At 39.3% G+C, this 20,307-nt stretch overlaps 1 protein-coding gene across 1 annotated transcript in view; it reads right to left on the bottom strand.

The window, feature by feature from the left end:
- Positions 1-20,307, bottom strand: part of tafa5l (TAFA chemokine like family member 5, like) — an 82,235-nt gene that overhangs the window by 40,870 nt on the left and 21,058 nt on the right. Inside the window, exon 3 of the mRNA XM_060881772.1 lies at positions 9,902-10,051. Coding sequence (XP_060737755.1) covers positions 9,902-10,051 — 150 coding nt within the window. The remainder of the gene's footprint in view (positions 1-9,901; positions 10,052-20,307) is intronic.

Genomic DNA, 20,307 nt, shown 5'->3' with positions numbered 1-20,307 from the left:
TTCAGTCGATTGCTATTTTGCAAAATACATACTGCTATAACTGCTGCTATTATATTAAGTGTTCATTCCAGTATTTCTGCACATGCAATATAGAACATACAGTATGTACACTGGTCAGCGCTGATTTTGTGTATTGTCTTTTGTGTGGTGTCTTGTATTTTTTGTTTGCACTTTTGTCCTGCGCTGTCTTTTTGTCTTTTGTCTTGCACTGTTTGCACCAGGTTGCTGTGGCTAGGACTGACTTACTTAAAAACCCTTTCAGAAGCCACAGCAAAGAAAATTATAAACATTTGTGAACTCTTGTGAACCCTGTCATGTTAGCTCATTGCAAGCTGACAAATTTTAAATAAATATATATATATATATAAATAAAAAATTCATAAATATGCCTTAAGAAATTCTAGTCTTTTAGCTTGTAATAGCATTAATGATTAAGGCTGATAATATTCACAAATATTTACAATATTCTCTCACAAATCTTGTTAGCTTTAGCTGATAGCTAAAGTTGCCTGTGTTTACTAGTGAAGATTTTTAAGATTAATTAGGAGTTAAAATTCTGTCAGAAAACCAGTCAAATTAGCTGATATTAGCTACAGTGGCATTTGTTTACTAGTGGAGATTTGTAACATCCATTAATGGTTAACATTCTCTCAGAAATCCTGTCAGATTAGCTGATATTAGCTACAGTTGCCTGTGTTTGCTAGTGAAGATTTTTAACATCCATTGGGAGTGGAATAATGTCAGATTAGCTTGTACTAGATGTCATTTCAAAGGGGCAGAATTCAATTCATTTACTGTAAATTTATGGGGTTTTTTCAGCTTATGCTCTTACAAATGATTTCCTCAAGGGTTATTTAATTAGTTAAGAGTCCTTAGCTTCCTAAAGGGGATTTAATCTGAAGTCTCTCTGATAGGGAAGCTCTCTGTTGTAAGGCTCTATAAAGTCTAGATTCGTTTCACTTTTTTTAAGGAAAATGATTACATGTTTAAAAAATAAAAAATAAAATAATAGTCTATTTCCTGTGCCTATAAAAAGAAAACATTATTTGTATTTGGTGGAAATGAGTATTATTTAATTTTATAAATGAGTAATTTGTATTTGCTTTTTTTACTTGACATAATTATAATTTTTATGGGAGAGATGCAGGATTATTTAAAAAAATGTAAACATCTATATGTATCATGCTATTAAATCTTTATAGTGCCTATTTTTACATATAGCAAAACAATTAATCAGCTAATTTTGCATTAGTTTAGTGCAGGTGTGAAGATGTTTATACAGACATACTATCATCGCGAGCACCGTGCAGGCTGCCTCATGGGAAGCCACAAGCCTCCGGCATCGTTAGCTGCGTGTAGGTGGCAGAAATGTCCCTGTTTAAGGAATTCTCCCAGTTTGGTGCTGATTGTATATAGGGCAGGCAAACAGCACATTGTAGCGCACATTCAGGGATGCAAGAACAGCAGTACAAAAGCTCCAGAGAGGAGAGCGGGCCACCCACTGATGCACTGCCAGAGCAATAAGCGTTTCCGTGGAACAACGGATAAGATCTCAGGAGGCCACAGAGGGATGTGACTCATCACTGTGCTGACACACGACTGCTTAGAGATTCCTTGCTTCCCAGTGGCTGCTTAAATGCAGCACATGCGCTATCATTCTCCTTCTCTCTGATCTGAAAGCCCCCTACTGCTGAGAATCCTGTCTTCCTAAATCCTGACACCCAGCCTGCCATCTGTCCCTTGGCACCACCTGCTAAGCCCTTACCTAAAAACTCTCATGCACAAAGGAAATGATGGGAAAAAATAGATGAATGAATAGACGGATGGATGAGCAGACACAAGCAGATGAACAGAAGAACAAATTGCATAGACAAAATGAGTTTTTTCCTCATTGCTACACTGCAGAACACTCGTGTGTGTGTGTGTGTGTATTGTAAAAAGAGGACTGCATGAGCAACAGGCCTTAATGGCCTTCCACTAATGAAGCATGAACACAGCAGCAAAAGCCAATAAAAACCAATTTCCCCCAGCTGTAATTATACCAGTCTCTTAGTTAATTACGCTGGTCTTGGCGTTGCAAAAAGACGCTAACGTCCTTAGCAAGGAGTTAAAAGGAGCTGCATTATTAAAACACTACACTTGTCCAAATGAGCAAAGGCTCACACATTCTAAGAGGAAGAGGGATTGAGAGAGTCTCAAATTCTTCCATAATGGACAAGACACTTCAGATGAAATTCAATTAAACACTTGGATTATTAATAATGTTGTAGAACAAAAACAAATAGTTCACACAATGACTGTATTCCACCAAGTCTACAGTAGGTTGTAGCACCTACTCTATAAAATTCCCTAAACAAATTTAAATAACTTCTCAAAATGGATCAGAAACTAGAATTTGAACATAAAATATTTCTCTTTGTAAACAAACAAACAAAAAAAACAACAAACAAATAAAAAATACAGACTACAAAAAGTGTTCAGAAATGTAATGCATTGGCCATTGTTTCATATTTTGTTCATGAATATATCTGATTTCTAGATTTTGTCAAACCACACTTTGTATGGTTGTGTGTGACGAATTAAAATCTCTCTCAATCACTCATTTTCTACCGCTTATCCAAACGGGGAGCCTGTGCCTGTCTCAGGCATCATTGGGCATCAAGGCAGGATACACCCTGGACGGAGTGCCAACCCATCGCAGGGCACACACACACTCTCATTCACTCACGCAATCACACACTACGGACAATTTTCCAGAGATGCCAATCAACCTACCATGCATGTCTTTGGACCGGGGGAGGAAACTGGAGTACCCGGAGGAAACCCCAGAGGCACAGGGAGAACATGCAAACTACACACACACAAGGTGGAGGCGGGAATCGAACCCCCAACCCTGGAGGTGTGAGGCGAACATGCTAACCAGAAAGCCACCGTGCTCCCCTCGAATTAAAATCTGAATTTATTAAAAATATTTAAAAAAGATATTTCCTGTTTTAGTGCACAATTTCTCATTAATTGCCACAGAATTAAACAAGTACACATGTAACTATACGGTATATACATGGGCACACAGTATTCTATTCTAATACTATTTTCATTTCTTTTTATTGAGTTCTGTCTCAGACAGTCAAATCTCTCTTTTTCTCTCTCTCTCTACCGTATGTGATGAAGCCGGTACTTGATCCTGACACATGGTTACTAGTGTGGTTCCTTTCATCCTCCAGACCTGCCTAACTCATCCTGATGCTCAACATCTGCCTGGAGCTTCTTCACTTTATCATGACTCACTTTATCCCGCATGGAATACCGCTTCTTCTCTGGATAGTCCTACCTGGATACTGTAAAGCCTTTAAAGTCTAAACACTGCTGCTGTCATTATGAAGACTAGAATGCTCATTCTGACCGTCATTCCAGCACACAGGACGGTCTGACAGTATTTATAGTACACGTGTAGGTGGGCACTCAAAGTGATTCACATTCATGCTATGCGTTGTCACCCAGAAGAGGATGGGTACTGTATCTCTGCTGAGTTGTCAAGGATTCTTCCTGGTATCATCTCAAAGAGTGTTTTTTTTTACCACTCTCAGCTCTGGCATGGTGTGTGAAGATTCTCAGTCATACCGATGCGGTTATCTATTGTAGTTGAATCATATCAACTGTCCTGAAGAAGCTGCTTGGATGAGAAACGTTGATGAAATTTTTTGATCTAACTATAAAGAAGTCCAGTTGATCTGACTCAATTTCCTCTCGCTTGGTCTTTAAGGATCTAAAGCTACTGGATTTCTGCGCTACGCTGTTATATGTCTTCATATGTTTACAAGACAAGCATCTTTACATCTTTACAGTATTTGCACCAAGAATCACACACACTCTAATATATATGCTACTGCATGTGCTGTTTTATTGTACTGTTGTTTATCTTGTACTGTTGGCACAAATTTGCACACATGCACTTATGTGAATGAGTTTGTTTTACTTTTTAGCTTGTTATTCTGTATTTCCTAATAATTAGCTACTGTATATACAGTATGTTCGCAATTACATGACTTGACTCCTGACAGTGTTAATAAGTGTTATATAAATAAAACTGAACTGAAGTAAGAGAGACAACACAGGCTGTGTTACACAAGTCGTGATCGGCTCCTGGGAGTTATTAGACGTAACAACTAATTATGTCGCTTTGTAGAAGCCAACATTCTGTTTTCCTATTTAAGCTTAGACAAAAATTTATAAAAATTTAATGCGGCCTAGAGCTTTCGAGCCACATGAACCAAATTCGTATATGTTGTAGATGCTGGTCTGAGGTTTGTTGCTATTACTTTTCTAAGCGATCCGAGTACCGGTACTTCCGGTAACGGGTCTCAAAATGGCCTTTTTTCCCATAGACTCCCATTATAAACTTTGGAGGTTTATAAATCGGCAAGCTTTTGAACTATCTACACCAAACTCGGCCAGCTCCTTTAGGGTGATACTCTGAACAAACTTTTAAATTGATGTACCAACTGGCCTTTCGATTGTGCCGCAGCCCCGCCCCCAAAATATGCAAAATCAAAAAACTTTTTACAACATGGAAATGTGACATATCAAAACACTCAGCCCAATGAGGGGAACTTCCTCAGGAGTATTCGAATGACGTCACATTCTCGTCTCCACTTGCCTCCAAATGTTTTGGCACCCTATCTTTCTGTCCACTTGCCTCCAAAAGTAACACTGACCCTTATGTCCACTCGCCTCCAAAAAGCACCAACCTTTGCGAATACTTGCCTCGTCAAAGCCAACATCAAAGTTTGTCACGACGAACTTTATAAATCTAGTTAATTATGTTGGCTTTGTAGAAGCCAACATTCTGTTTTCCTATTTAAGCTTAGACAAAAATTTATAAAATTTAATACGGCCTAGGGCTTTCGAGCCACATGAACCAAATTCATATATGTTGTAGACCCTGGTCTGAAGTTTGTTGCTATTTCTTTTCTAAGCGATCCGAGTACCGGTACTTCTACCGGTACTGGCCTTTTTTCCCATAGACTCCCATTATAAACTTTGGAGGTTTATAAATCGGCAAGCTTTCGAACTATCTACACCAAACTCGGCCAGCTCCTTTAGGGTGATACTCTGAACAAACTTTTAAATTGGTGTACCGACTGGCCTTTCGGTTTTGCTGCAGCCCCGCCCCCAAAATATGCAAAATCAAAAAACTTTTTACAACATGGACATGTGACATATCAAAACACTCAGAACAATAAGGGGAACTTCCTCACGTTTATTCTGATGACGTCATGTGACGTCATGTCATGTCACATGATGTCACTTGAAAATAAAAAAATTGCACAACATGGGCATGTGATATATCAAAACACTCAGCACAATGAGGGGAACTGCCTCACATGTATTCTGCGCACCTCACGTGACGTCACGTGAAAATCAAAAATTAGCACAACATGGACAAGTGACATATCAAAACTTGATCAAAACATATAAAAAATCAGCCCAATGTGGGGAACTTCCTCAGGAGTATTTGGATGATGTCACATGCTTGTCTCCGTTTACCTCCAAATGTTTTGGCAACCTAGCTTTCTGTCCACTTGCCTCCAAAAGCAACACTAATCCTTATGTCCACTTGCCTCCAAAAAGCACTATCCGTTGCGAATATTTGCATTGTCAAAGCCAACATCAAAGTTTGTTGCGACAAACTTTACATATCTAGTTATTATTATTATTTCTTTTTTAGGTCATAATTCAAATTGAGTTTCTATGCTACATGCACTCAAGTACAATACGAATAATATAAGTATAATGCAGAGAAAATGAGAAAAAGAGCAAGCGCGATAGAGAAAGATGCCAAAGCAGCCCAAAAGGCCAGAAGAAAAAGCCAGGCGTTTGCAGAAACCTGTAATTTCTCATTGCTAGAATCTTTTACTCAAAGCTGAGACCCAATTATGTTTCGTTGCACTGATATCAAAAGTATTATCATGGTCTTTTGGCTAAACGACTAAACATAATTTCACACCACTCCATTTCCTAACCTATTTAGTTTCTGAATATGTGACTCGGTCTGTCGTTATGAATGGTTAAAGATTCACATATTTCTGAAGTACAGCTGCAAATCACGTAGCGCAACCACAAGATGAGGGATATGTTTAGAGCTCTGAAAGCCAAATGGTTATATGGGAGATATGGATCATGTTCTCAATGTTCTGCACTATTTCTTAGACGTCAGCATGAGGCCTCTGTTCCTGTCTGGAAGATCTGAAATCCATGTGGTTTGCCTACGATTTTTCAGCAGAGACTCGACTGGAGTGGAATCAGATTTTCAAGTACTGACAGCATCTAAATTCTGGCTCTTGCTCAGTACAGTCACATAATCATCACTCAGATTTTCCCCTCTGACCGGTGAGGCTATTAGCAAACACATTTGTGGCCCTGTGATGATGGCAATATTAGCTCCATCCTGGCCAGTAAGTCATTTGCACTGAATTATGAACAAAGCTCCTACTCCGAAACGAAGCTGCTATTGCCTACAAATTGATGCTACAATTCAAGCTACTGGAGAGAAGCTTCTGAATCCCAATTGCCTTGATGTCTTGCCATGATTTGGTCTGAACATTCAAAATGTCTTCATTTTTGCTTTCATGATATGCAAATCGATTTTCCTCGGGATCTTCTGCATGTCGAATTAAAGCTTCAAAGGCAAATCTTGTTTCTAATAAATAAGGTGACAAACGCATCATTGCATTACACTGCAAACTAAATACAGCAGGTGAGCCCGGTGTCTAATATACAGTGCATATGCTGAGAGAAAAAAAAAAAAGAATAATGGAAAAGTTCTCACTTTAGTGCCATGCTTTCAGATAGAAACAGCTTTCCTCTAGATTAAAAGCCAAAAATGAGAAAAAAAAAGATCATGGTTTACCAAAGGACTGAGTACGCAAGCAAGCTTATTTACTAGGAGGGTCAATGGAGGATTGCAACTTTTTTCAAGCTAAAAGGAAATCGTTTTTTTTATTTTTTATTATTATGTTGCTAGGAAACTAGAAATCACAAAAGACTTCCTGTTACAACTATTACAAAGTGCAGAACTGGAGACTCCTTCCTTCCTTTGAGCAATTTCTTCTTAGAACGTTAAATACAAATATTAAAGCAAAAATGTATAAGGATTAGGATTAGGGATGGAATAAATTGTATCACAGAACAAGCCCTTGATTCAATAAGGAAAAGTTTAAAGTGACGTGACATACGGCTAAGTATAGTGACTCATACTCAGAATTTGTTCTCTGCGTTTAACCCATCCAAAGTGCACACACACAGCAGCGAACACACACACACACACACACCTGGAGCAGTGGGCAAACATTTATGCTGCGGTGCCCGGGGAGCAGTTGGGGGGGTCGGTGCCTTGCTCAAGGGTACCTCAGTCGTGGCTGGCCCGAGACTCGAACCCCCAACCTTAGGGTTAGGAGTCAAACTGTCTGTATTGCTATACTGTATATATTTGAACAAATAATGGTATTCAAATTAAAAGCATATTTAATATTTGTACTTGATTTTATTCATCGTGACTTGCGAATGAGACAATGTCTAATCTAAAGAGGCTCAAGGGTATAACGTTAGCTTTTTGTCTTCCAGGAGCTAGCATAGAACCTTCACTACATTACTGTGAAGACTCACCAATTCATGTTTCACGTATTACAGGGCATACAATGATCTCTATGCCAAAATCCTCACAATACAAATAGGCTCACATGGATTACAAATACCTGTTAGTTCACATAAATAATAAACTGGACTGGTCTAAGAAGCTGTCTACATGACAGGCCAGCACCGCGTCTACTTTCTGAGGAGGCTGTGGTCCTTCAACATCTGCAGGACGATGCTGAAAATGTTCTATGAGTCTGTGGTAGCCAGTGCTATCTTTTTTTGCTGTTGCATGCTGGGGCAGCGGAATGAAGGTAGCTGACGCCAACAGACTCAACAAACTCATCACTAAGGCTGGTTGATGTTGTGGGGGTGGAGCTGGACTCTATGACTGTAGTGCCAGAAAGAAGGATGACTTTTAAGATACTGCCCATCACAGACAACATCTTCTACCTGCTCCATAATGTGGTGGAAATTTCTAATCTTAAGATGTTCATAAGGCTTTGTCCTTCTATGCTTGTACCCTGTGTGTGTCATGACCAGAGACTGACATCGTCATCAGTAGGTTTTGTTAAGATTATGACAAGGGCAGTAGGGACTGGGAGTGTGGAGTGTTGGGTCCTGCTGCGCAGCTGAGCACAATAAATTGTGTAACCTTTTTACTCTTGCTCGTGTCTACCAGTGTTATACTTTATTCTTTAAATCTCTCTAACCTCGGAACTTCCACAACGATAATGTCCTGGATGAATCCCGGAGTACGTTCAGTCGCAGACTCATTAAACCAAGGTACTTCTCATAGCGACACAGGAAATCCTTCCTACCTGTCTATCATACTTTATAATTCCTCAGTACAACAACATATCTCACTGTGCAACAATACACCTTTACCTGTATAGTTATTTTTAAATCCTACGTTTATTTATATTGTTTGTATATATTATCTTATACAGAAAGTCTTATTCTTCATTCTTTTTATACAGAATTCTATATTTGGATTCTTATTTTGGTGACTTGGAGCTGCGGTAACAAACCCCCTGGGAATTAATAAATGAATAATGTATTCCGGCACGGTGGCTTAGTGGTTAGCACGTTCGCCTCACACCTCCAGGGTTGGGGGTTCGATTCCACCTTGTGTGTGTGGAGTTTGCATGTTCTCCCCGTGCCTCGGGGGTTTCCTCCGGGTACTCCGGTTGGCACTCTGGAAAATTGTCCGTAATGAATGAGAGTGTGTGTGTGTGCCCTGCGATGGGTTGGCACTCCGTCCAGGGTGTATCCTGCCTTGATGCCCGATGACGCCTGAGATAGGCACAGGCTCCCTGTGACCCGAGGTAGTTCGGATAAGCGGTAGAAAATGAATAATGTATTCATGATTCTGATTGTGTTACAGTGTTGTGTGGTTCAGCACTGGTTAATGTTCTCTGGTTGTAACATTGCCACGATTTTCTTTCAGTCACTGCCAACATGTCCGCATGTCATCTGTTCCTGATTTTTCTTGTCAGTTACATGCTAAGACAAACTGGCTGGTATAAAATTCAGACTCTTCTGCCCCACTGGTTTAATTGACACGCTGACATTGCAGTATGAATGAAGATCGACTTAGCATATTAGTTGGCAGCCATGGGGCACTGTGGATAAAAATGTGTGGTTATTTAACCCGTTTGTCTTCTTTAGCTTGGTAAACAATCCTATAAGTTTGAATTCAATAAGCTAATGCTTGCACTAGGCATTTGCACCAGGGATTTGCCTTTAGAGACGTAGATTAAGCCAAATCCTTTTAAGTAATTGTCCTTTTGAAGTATTTAAATCTTCACTCATAGTACTACAAGACAGTAGAATTCAAACAAAAATCAAACTTAAAAAGGCCCTAGATTTGTGCCAAATATGCAATCATATAACCTGGTACTAAGAACTTCAGACCTTGCCAGTTTTTGTCCAACTAATAAAATGCTGCCAATCTGTTTAATTGTGTGAAATTAGCACAGTACAGTGCAAGCTAGCAGAACTCTGAGAGCAGCGTATATCTAAAGTTTTACTGGGGTTAACCTGAAATGAGAATTGATATACATAGTAGGAGTCATACAGTAACGTACTAAAGGAGTCTTTTAATGGAGTTCCATTGGAAACCGTCTCCAATAAGGTTCCCAGTTAAAAAAAACTAAACAAAAACAAAGAAAAGGAAACCAGTAAACTACTGAAATGAACACTGAACTGAACCGCTGAACTGTGAAAAGGTGTAACAATAACCTTTATAACGTATTTTATGCCTTACCGTCCACGCATGCAGGTCGTGCCCGTGTGGTGCCTGCGATCTGGCCTCTCCTACAGGCACAGCGGGCCGTCTGTCTGGCGATGGTGCGCTTTGGCTGACTGCTGTCTCTGTTTAACATCACAATCTCGCACGTGCCCACCGCCAACTGACCTGCATGACCGACACACAAATAAACTGGTTAGAAATGACTACGAGCAGATAATAAATAAGTACTGCTTTTATTTGCTTTGCTAAAGAACACGTTTATTCATTCTCGTTAATAATGAAATTCCTCCTTGGCTGTGCGAGACCAGACTGTTACCTCCTCAGGCATGAGAATGGAACACCAACACACAGCACCATGACTGCACTGAAATTTGGACCGATATTTTCTGGAATGCTGTAGAGGCACTGCAATGTTTAATCAACATTATATTGTGCAGTCAAAATTCAGACACCTCAGGGTTGTTAGAGAAATACACAGAATAATATACAGTGACTCATTGTTCGTAAGGCAGTGAATAAAATCTACTGGGTAACAATACGACACGAGTGCATGCGACATATCCTGCACGTACTGAAGCAAAATCTTTTGTTAGTTAGTTAGTCCGATGATAATCTATAACACAATGAGATCATTAAACACAAACTGCTGCATGGTTGTGCATCAATATCTCAGGCGAAGCTTCCACCATACGATAAGCCCAGTGTCGAGTTTCATATTCTTCATTCTTTATGAATTCCTCCAGACTGAATACATGGCTCAGGCTGAATCAGCACTTTTTTGTGCCTAAAGAATTTGTGCACGGTGCTGCACAAATGGACTGGATGGACTACAATCTTATCTAAAACGTATTCCTACCTTTTACTCAGTTATTCCTCATACCTGGGAACCATACTGTATTTTTATAGCTCTGTCTATGTGAATGAATGAATCAATGATTCATATCTGAAGGCGAATGAATCGATGAATAAACAGGTCAAAGGACGTTTAACGGTTTTGTGCTGATGATCAAAATGATGTGATTTGAAACCACAACAAATCCAAAGAAGCACTTTTAGGGGCTCTTAACTTAAACTCAAGTCATGTTAAACTCCAAACTCATTTTTGGTTAAAGCATCTGCTAACAAAATGCTTATACAGTATAGTTCTGTCTTTCAGATACGTTTAACTCTAAAGTCCCTGTAATGTCAAACTCTGTTTTCTTGGAATATATCCAACATACTTTGTTCAAACATCAAAACGTCTAGACTTTTCATTCCTTTAAACCAAGAGAGTGATTGTATTGAGAGTGATGGATGGATTGTACCTTGTATGGATGAGCCATTTTTGACATTGGAGATAAGGGAGATATCGGACTGTATGGAGTTGAAAAGACTAACGTATATATATTAATAATGGCATGTGGAAAGACTTTGTTCAGCTTTGAAAAGAAATTGTTAAGTGTTTGTAATTATTTTATTTTGTTTTCTTCAATGCAAGTGTGTGTAAGAGAATATGTAACTGTTTCCAAAAACGGTTATATTCTTATTGCTTATTTAATGTGACAATAAAAATATATCATTAAAAACATGCTTGTACTCTTAGATTTGATGGTAAACATGTCTTTCATACGAAAGCTGCATTGCTAATACGTTCTGACACATTCACAGGACAGAACTTAACCACTACAACTGCACACATCTGCCCTTGATTCATAAGAGTCCTACTCTCATATCACCAATATGAATTCATATGTATGGTTGTTTAAATGTTTTCATATACTCTGCTCCATTTCCTACCTGCACAATGAATTACTTTGGTTTATTGAAACCCTATTCTTTGTATATCTTTGTTATCTCTTTTAAAATTCTTATTGATTCTATTTTTTATGACACGGACAGTCGATAAAGCATTTCACCGTATTTTGTACACTGTGTGGTTGTGTGTATTCAATACAATTGAACTCAATTTTATTTGTATAGCGCCTTTAACAATAGAAATGGTCTCAAAGCAAAAGCATAGTACAAAATATTATTAAACAAAAGCTCAAGATTAATATTAGATATCGTCGATGTCCAAATTTTGTCAATTTCATATTTTTAAACATATCGATGCTATTGGTCAGTCCCCACACGAGTCTGTTATTTTTATAAGTTATTAACCAATCTAAAGTCTTGAAAATAGATTGAGTGCAAATCTCTTAACTCCATTGGACACATTGGAAATCTCGTAACTCCACCTTTTCTTCACTCCACGGATCTCTTCTTCACGCCGCAGGAAGATCTCGTATCTCCCTGCTCCCAAGTCATAAAGCTTGTATCTCCGATAAAACGTGACTTTGGGAAAACGATGTGTTAATGTTGGTACACAACAGTATGATAGCAATATACGTAAGGCATAATAACAACTTTAACGATACAATGTCTAATAACTCAAAAAATACGGCGTTTTTTTAATTTCCTGAAAAATAATGGTTTTGGAGATACGAGGATTCCGCCCGACAGCGGCGATATATTTAAATGTGTTTGTGTTTATCCCTAATGAACAAGTCTGAGGTGACTGAGGTGACTGTGGTGCGGAAAAACTCTATTAGATGGAAGAGGAAGAAACCTTGAGAGGAACCAGACTCAAAAGGGAACCTCATCCTCATTTGGGTGACACTGGAGGGTGTGATTATAAACTGTTATAAACATTGGAGAGTGTTGTTATTAATAATATCCTTTCTACAGTCAGATACACTGCCAGAAATCACAAGTTTTTTGAGTCTATCTGAGTGCAAAAATGCAAACATTCAAAGGTGTAACAAATGTCTGTTTCCGTTGTTCCTCTTGAGCTAACTCGTACGCTGCTTCCTGCGCTATCTGTCCTGACTGACACACAGCAGACTGCTCTTGCTAGCAGACCTAAATGCCCGTCAGGGTATTTCTGACACGTCTGACATGTCTTTCCTGGCTGAACTTAAAATCAGGTGTTCAAGTGACCAGAAATACCTGAGCACTTCACAGAGACCAGGAGAGAACGAAGCAATATCAGTGTTATAGACTTGAGTATGAGTCAATCCATTTATTCTGGTCCGTGTGAGGATGAACGTGTGAGGATGATCTGTTTGCTGGAATTCCCTTCTCTGATGATGATCTTTAAGAAACGGTTTATCGTTCTTTATAAGTGCTCTTGAGAACGGCTGGAACATTCATGGTTGTTGAGAACTGTAGCTATTTCCACAGTGTTGGAATAGAAAAAAATAGTCTTTGGTAAGAATACAAAATGTTTTGTGGTTGTGTGTTCGAGAAAAGTAACGCAAGCTTTAACGTTGCAGTTTTTTGTCACTTCAGTGTACCATATCAACAATGCTGTGCAAAGTATTTTAAATTGATTGGTAACTATGCTACAGTTTTTACGCTGACATTTCACTTTTTTCCCTCTTTTGGATAACTGTACAGTACACTGAATTTTTGTGGTTGAAGATAATGCGTTCAAATTTTAGACGCAAAACAACAATCACTTTGGGGTTTGATATCACCATTTAATTATGTCGCTTTGTAGAAGCCAACATTCTGTTTTCCTATTTAAGCTTAGACAAAAATTTATAAAATATAATGCTAGGGCTTTCGAGCCACACGAACCAAATTCGGATATGTTGTAGACCCTGGTCTGAAGTTTGTTGCTATTACTTTTCTAAGCGATCCGAGTACCGGTACTTCCGGTACCGGGTCTCAAATTGGCCTTTTTTTCCATTGACTCCCATTATAAACTTTGGAGGTTTATAACTCGGCAAGCTTTCGAACTATCTACACCAAACTCGGCCAGCTCCTTTAGGGTGATACTCTGAACAAACTTTTAAATTGGTGTACCGACTGGCCTTTCGGGTTGTGCCGCAGCCCCGCCCCCAAAATATGCAAAATCAAAAAAATTTGAACAACATGGACATGTGACATATCAAAACACTCAAAACAATGAGGGGAACTTCCTTACGTGTATTCTGATGACGTCACGTGACATCACGGTGACGTGAAAATAAAACATTTTGCACAACATGGGCATGTGATATACCAAAACACTCAGCCCAATGTGGGGAACTTCCTCAGGAGTATTCGGATGACGTCACATGCTCGTCTCCACTTGCCTCCAAATGTTTTGGCACCCTATCTTTCTGTCCACTTGCCTCCGAATGTAACACTAACCCTTATGTCCACACGCCTCCAAAAAGCACCAGCCTTTGCAAATAATTGCATTGTCAAAGCCAACATCAAAGTTTGTCACAACGAACTTTACAAATCTAGTTTAAAGATTCTTTTTTTTCTTTTCTGTGAACTTTTCCATGAAAATATTCCCACTATTAGGCTGTGTAAAAACAGACATGTGTCTACTTTCATATGAGCTTCATATTAACCACCAATGTGGAGTGGGACAAGACATTCAATGCCAAAAATGGACACATCAAAATAGCCACAAATTCCATTTTTGTACTGTAACTAGGAAAAAAGTTAAAGCATTAAAAAGTCTCTAATTAGAAACCTTGCTTTGTCTAAAAAGCAACAATTGTTTGTGTTTGCATTTGTGTGTGTGTGTGTGTGTGTGTGTGTGTGTGTGTGTGTGTGTGTGTGTGTGAGAGAGAGAGAGAGAGAGGGAGAGAGAGAGAGAGAATATGTCAGCATATAAACTTGAGAAGACTAGCAATGTTCCCCACAACTCATCTTGTCATCTTAATGTGTTTATGTCCCCATTTGGTCCCCACAAGTACAGCAATAGAATTATTAGTGTGTGTGGGTGTGAGATGGTTCTCTGTTCACGTGCAGCAATAATTCAGGCCAAAATTAAAAAGCGTCTCTTTAGAACCTCATTCTGTCTGTCCCTCTGCTGGAGAAGAGAGTCCAGAGTATCTCTTTATAGTCTGGCCATTTCAGCCGGTGATAAAGAGCTGATTTACAGCATTAATTAATCTTCTCTGTTACTGTTGAAGGGCCTGCAGAGGTGCGATGAAAGGAGATTTTTATATCTGTAATAGAACGGTGGAACAGCGATGAATCACCAAAAACTCTTACTTTCAAGATTGGTTTTTCGGAGGACGCCATTCTCAAGGGCACCATAATTCACCGTGATCAGTAGGAATAAAGCTCCAATCAGATGCCTTTCTCAGAGAAAATGAGAGACAGAAGGGCCTGGGGTCATCTCGAAGCCGCGACTCCCAGTACTCTAATAGCTTTAATCAGGCTGTGGAGAAATTCCGAGTGGAGATGATGGAAGTCAGAAATCTCTTTTAAAAGAACGAAACCATGGGCCGTATGCGTCAGTTCTCCTTTCTGCTAAGCAGCTGCTGATTACAGACTTCCAAAGCTTATTGCTATTCATCAGATTTTTTCACGCATCATCTCCTACTCTCTTTTTTCCTCCCTAACTCTTAACTGTCCTCCTCAATTTCTACCTCTACCTCTCTTTTTTTTCTCTTGTGCGCTCGGTCAGGCCTGGATAAAACGCAAACGCAGCAGCGTGTGCTAGTTGACGAGGATACAGATGATGAGGATGAGGATGAGGATGGTGATGGCGATGATGACAGCTTCTGCCTGATCAGCACTCCACAAAGCCATGTGATGAAGACAGGCACATGGTGCAACATAGCTTCAGTGCCTCAGCCCTGTTGTGATTAGATACACACATGCCTCAGAGCCATAATATCTTTAGCACACACTGCATCAAGGTGTAGACAGCTGCACTTCAGCTGATAGCTGAGACGCACTGCAAAGCAGTTTTGTGCGAGTTTTCATTTTACCCATCAGACGGTGAGGTTTATCAAGCTAGGCACATTTCCACTGAGCTTCTTGAAACCTTTTGAAAAAGCCAAATGGTTTCTGGACTATATAAAAACAAGAAGTACACACTTTCTGGATGAGTTCCTGCTTTGCACTTGCATCAACAGGAGTGACTACAAAGTTGGAAAATAAAACATTTATTAGCTAGTAAATGTTCCAGAATGGGGAGCACGGTGGCTTAGTGGTTAGCACGTTCGCCTCACACCTCCAGGTTTGGGGTTCGATTCCCGCCACCGCCTTGTGTGTGTGGAGTTTGCATGTTCTCCCCGTGCCTCGGGGGTTTCCTCCGGGTACTCCGTTTTCCTCCCCCGGTCCAAAGACATGCATGGTAGGTTGATTGGCATCTCTGGAAAAATTGTCCGTATTGAGTGAGTGCGTGAGTGAATGAGAGTATGTGTGTGCCCTGCGATGGGTTGGCACTGCGTCCAGGGTGTATCCTGCCTTGATGCCCGATGACGCCTGAGATAGGCACAGGCTCCCCGTCACCCGAGGTAGTTCGGATAAGCGGTAGAAGATGAATGAATGAATGAATGAATGTTCCAGTGTGCTTTCCCAGTCCCCATAAGAAACTTCAATGAGCCCAATTGGAAAAAGCTGGAAAAACATGTAAACATGCTGTTTCTCAAATAACATACTACACACTACACACTTACACTAGGCACTATTTACAGTACGTTATCATCCTATTGTAGAAGTTTTAGAAGTAACAGCGCCTGGTAGCTCTGCCCTTTTTCCACTATGTAAGCAAAGCCGCGGGTGTTGAGTGCATGAAGCGTCAAACGTTCTACGTGTCAGTGTTCATTTGTAGTCGAATAAATGCATTATCCATGAAGTGCACGTCTTCTTAAGACCGGTGGTGGCTCGAGCGGATAATGTGTTCAAGCCCCAGCACTGCCAAGGCGCCCCTATTGGGTCCTTGAGCAAGGCCCTTAACCTTCGCTACTCCAGGGTGCTGACCCTGTGCTCCGACCCCAACCTCCGAAGTTAGGATATGTGAAGAAAGAAATGCACTGTGCTGTAATGTTTTTGTGACAAAATAAAAGCTTCTATTCTTGTTGAAGTTTTCAACACATTCACACTATTTATACTAAAACTTCATATTAACGATTAGACACATTTTTAAAATCTGTTCTGGTTTTAGTTGTTACTATCGAAACAACAGAATCTATTCTGTCTAATCAGAATTTAGCATTCAGTACAAATAATATCAAATTCTGAATAATGAAGAAAAAATGCTACAACAATAAAAGAACTGCATTACGATTTGAGGAAATTCGTTTTTAAGATTCACCTTTGTCTACCTTTCAGAAACGCTGCCTATTGAAAAAAGCATGTACTGTAACTTCATGCGTAAAGAGAACCGGAGCTAAATCTGCTCGTCATACAGCGAGCATGTGCATTTTTATTAATACATCATCACTGAGATGGAGTGCTGTCTTACCTCACTGACATGCTTAAATCACTTAAATCACATTCTACTCAAGCGTGGCTGAAAATAGCAGATGATCATAAAAAGATCATAAAACCAACGTTGCCATGACATCTTCCCCAATTAGCAAATGAGGCGTAAGATATAAATTTATGCAAAAAAAAAGTCCTACAAACACAACACAATCTCGACCTCATTTTGCATCATGTTTATTGAACGTGTAACATCAGACAATAGTACAATATAGGTTGGGAAGAGTTAATGAGTTAACGAGTGTCCATGTTTATTGATTTCTTTAGACAATCCTACACCGTTCATCATTCTTTTTTATTTGTCATTTGATTCATTTGTTTCTAAATATGTATGCCAAATAACAAGAGAATGAAGATACAAGATCTGGACCATGGAAGCTTCTAAATGTTTTTAACCACTACTTTAGCATCTGCAGTTGTCTAAATTCGATATGCAAACAGCTCTGACTTGATAATGTGGGACAGAACATCTTCCATGTGAAAAAACTGGCATTTTACTGACGTTTGGTTCAAATTTCAAAGCAGTTGAGAAGGTTTTTTTTTTTTTTTTGGCATAAGTTTAGTTATGCTAAAACCCTCTGAGACACACATACTGTATTACTAGCTAACATCTAGCAAAGCTCCGATCTTTATCAAGAAGCAGATAGTAGTTAAATGTTTGTAGGACTTTTTATTGACTTATCAACTGATTAGATCCAAAAAGGATCAAAGTCCAAGCAAGGTTAAAGGTTGGAAATAGTCTCCGTCAATCGCTTCCTCTTTTTCCCTGGTTTTTTTTATTTTATTTTTCAAATTAGTAACATATAGCTCTTTTCTTTGCTAGCCAAATTAGTGCACTATTAGGTGTCGTATGAATGGGATAATATTATATTTATGCAATTCAGAAAGCAATGTTTAACTTACAATTTAAATGAAACAGAGTAAATTGGTGGGGGGCACGGTGGCTTAGTGGTTAGCACGTTCGCCTCACACCTCTGACACACCTTGATTGGCATCTCTGGAAAATTGTCCGTAGTGTGTGATTACGTGAGTGAATGAGAGTGTGTGTGTGCCCTGCGATGGGTTGGCACTCCGTCCAGGGTGTATCCTGCCTTGATGCCCAATGACGCCTGAGATAGGCACAGGCTCCCCGTGACCCGAGGTAGTTCTGATAAGCGGTAGAAAATGAGTGAGTGAGTGAGTGAGAGTAAATTGGTCCCTGGTTCACTACATTTTACCATTTCACCTTCCTCAGATCATTAATAAACTCACTATTACTATTAATTATTTCACTATTTCACTCTCTTTCCAGTCTATTAAGTGAATAAAGAATTTTCTTCATGAAAAATGGTTGGAATCAAACTTCTTTAAATAAAATCCTGGCAAAACATACATGTTACTTGTCACCTCTAAAACTCATATCACTAAACCTCCAGAATTTTCCAGTGATACTGACCGTTCCATCTGTAAACTTACAAATATTGGCCATCTAGGTAACATTTTAGACGACGCACTTTCTTTTGAACTGAAAATCGGGTCACACACAAATATTGCTTTTTACGTAAGCTTGGCAAAATTGCCAGCTTACTTAGTCTAAAAGATGCTGGTGCATGCTGTTTTAACCTTAGCCCTTCACCCCTATTACACTCTCAGGTCCACCAATTCTAGCTTACTGGTGGTCCCTAAGACCAAAGTGACATAAACTGGGGGGCAAATCCTTAAAAAAATCCTTTAACAAATCTTTAAAAGCCAACTGAAAATATATATTTTCTCCCAATGATCCCTATCATCTGCCCTGTATTCAGTTCAACCCTGGTAAATTTTACAAAGACACTGTTGCAAAGCAGCTTTACAGAAATATATAAATTCAGTATATAAATTTAAAATTGAAATGTATTCCAGAGATGAACCAGAGATGATGGTCCTGAGGAAAATCTCCCTGAGATAATATAAGGAAGGAACCTTGTAAGGAACCAAACATAACATAAGTGATCATAAATCATTTCCCTTCAATAACTGTGTAAATATGTAAATGCCAGGTGATTTATTATAGTCTTAGCATGAAGTCTGTCTTGTTATCTGCTGATCAATGATGGAGATGAGTGCAAAAGTCCAAAGCCATCTTCATAGTCTATTCTTTGTTTTCCTGTTTGTTTCCATTTTTTGCTACATAAATGTAATGCATAATAATATTAATAACAACAACACAACATTGTTGGTCTTTCAGCTGCTCCCTGTTCAGGGTTGCTATAGCGGATCACATGTTAGTTTTGGTGCAGGTTTTACACTGGATGCCCTTCCTGATGTAACCCTCCCATTTTACCAGGCTTTGGGATCGGCACTGAGAGTTAACTCTTCAGTGGCTGGGTTTTCTCCCAGCGTGGGAATCAAACGGCAATGAGAGTGCGGGATCCTGCTGCACCATGATATTTTTAACTATGACACATTTCTGCAATATGACTCTAAAACGCGGATCTTGGTTACAGCCCTGACTACCTGGATTCAATATATGCTACTGTAATGTTGTCTGAGTGCAATATTAAGCCAGCCGTGCACATTGATTGACACAGCAGTGCACACAATTGTACACTTCAGCCGTTGAGACCATCAAAATGCCAGTAAGAGCTATAAAGTGTATTCCTTTAACTCCTAGACAACATGCAGTGCTTTTAGTGCCTAAAGCAACGTGCAGTGCGAAAATAATGTTAATAAAAATCATGGGTAATTTCTTATTATTGAAAATGTCTGAACCCATCAGTCATGTTCAGACAAAATATGAAAAGTAACTGCTAAAAACTCAACTAAAACTAAAGGTTCTTGTGATGGAAAAGCACAAAACTGCATGATATGTACAAAATATTTGGCATATTTGGATTACATTGCTGGACCCTGGGATTGTGATGTGCCGTGTGATGAATTAAAACAAACTGGCTGCAGGTGATTTATCAATAAAGAGCTGGAACCTTAAATAAAGCGAATGGAAAGCATTCATAAAGTCACTGGTTCATTAGAGGGTTCAGTAGCACATCACTAAATTAAACAGTATACATGCCTAAATACATGCCAATACATGTCAAGATTAAAATGCTGCTATAGAAAAATAATCAATGATGCAGTTGTATGTCATGATGCCTTGGGAAATTCCCTGCCAGAAAGCCCCCTAGAGATTGTTTATATCCTGTGCCATGTGTCTTTGG

This window comes from Tachysurus vachellii, chromosome 11 (genome assembly GCF_030014155.1).
Source record: "Tachysurus vachellii isolate PV-2020 chromosome 11, HZAU_Pvac_v1, whole genome shotgun sequence".
In the NCBI taxonomy this organism is placed as follows: Eukaryota; Metazoa; Chordata; class Actinopteri; order Siluriformes; family Bagridae; genus Tachysurus; species Tachysurus vachellii.
The sequence above is the reverse complement of the archived record's forward strand: the minus strand, read 5'-3'. Positions and strand labels throughout refer to the sequence as shown.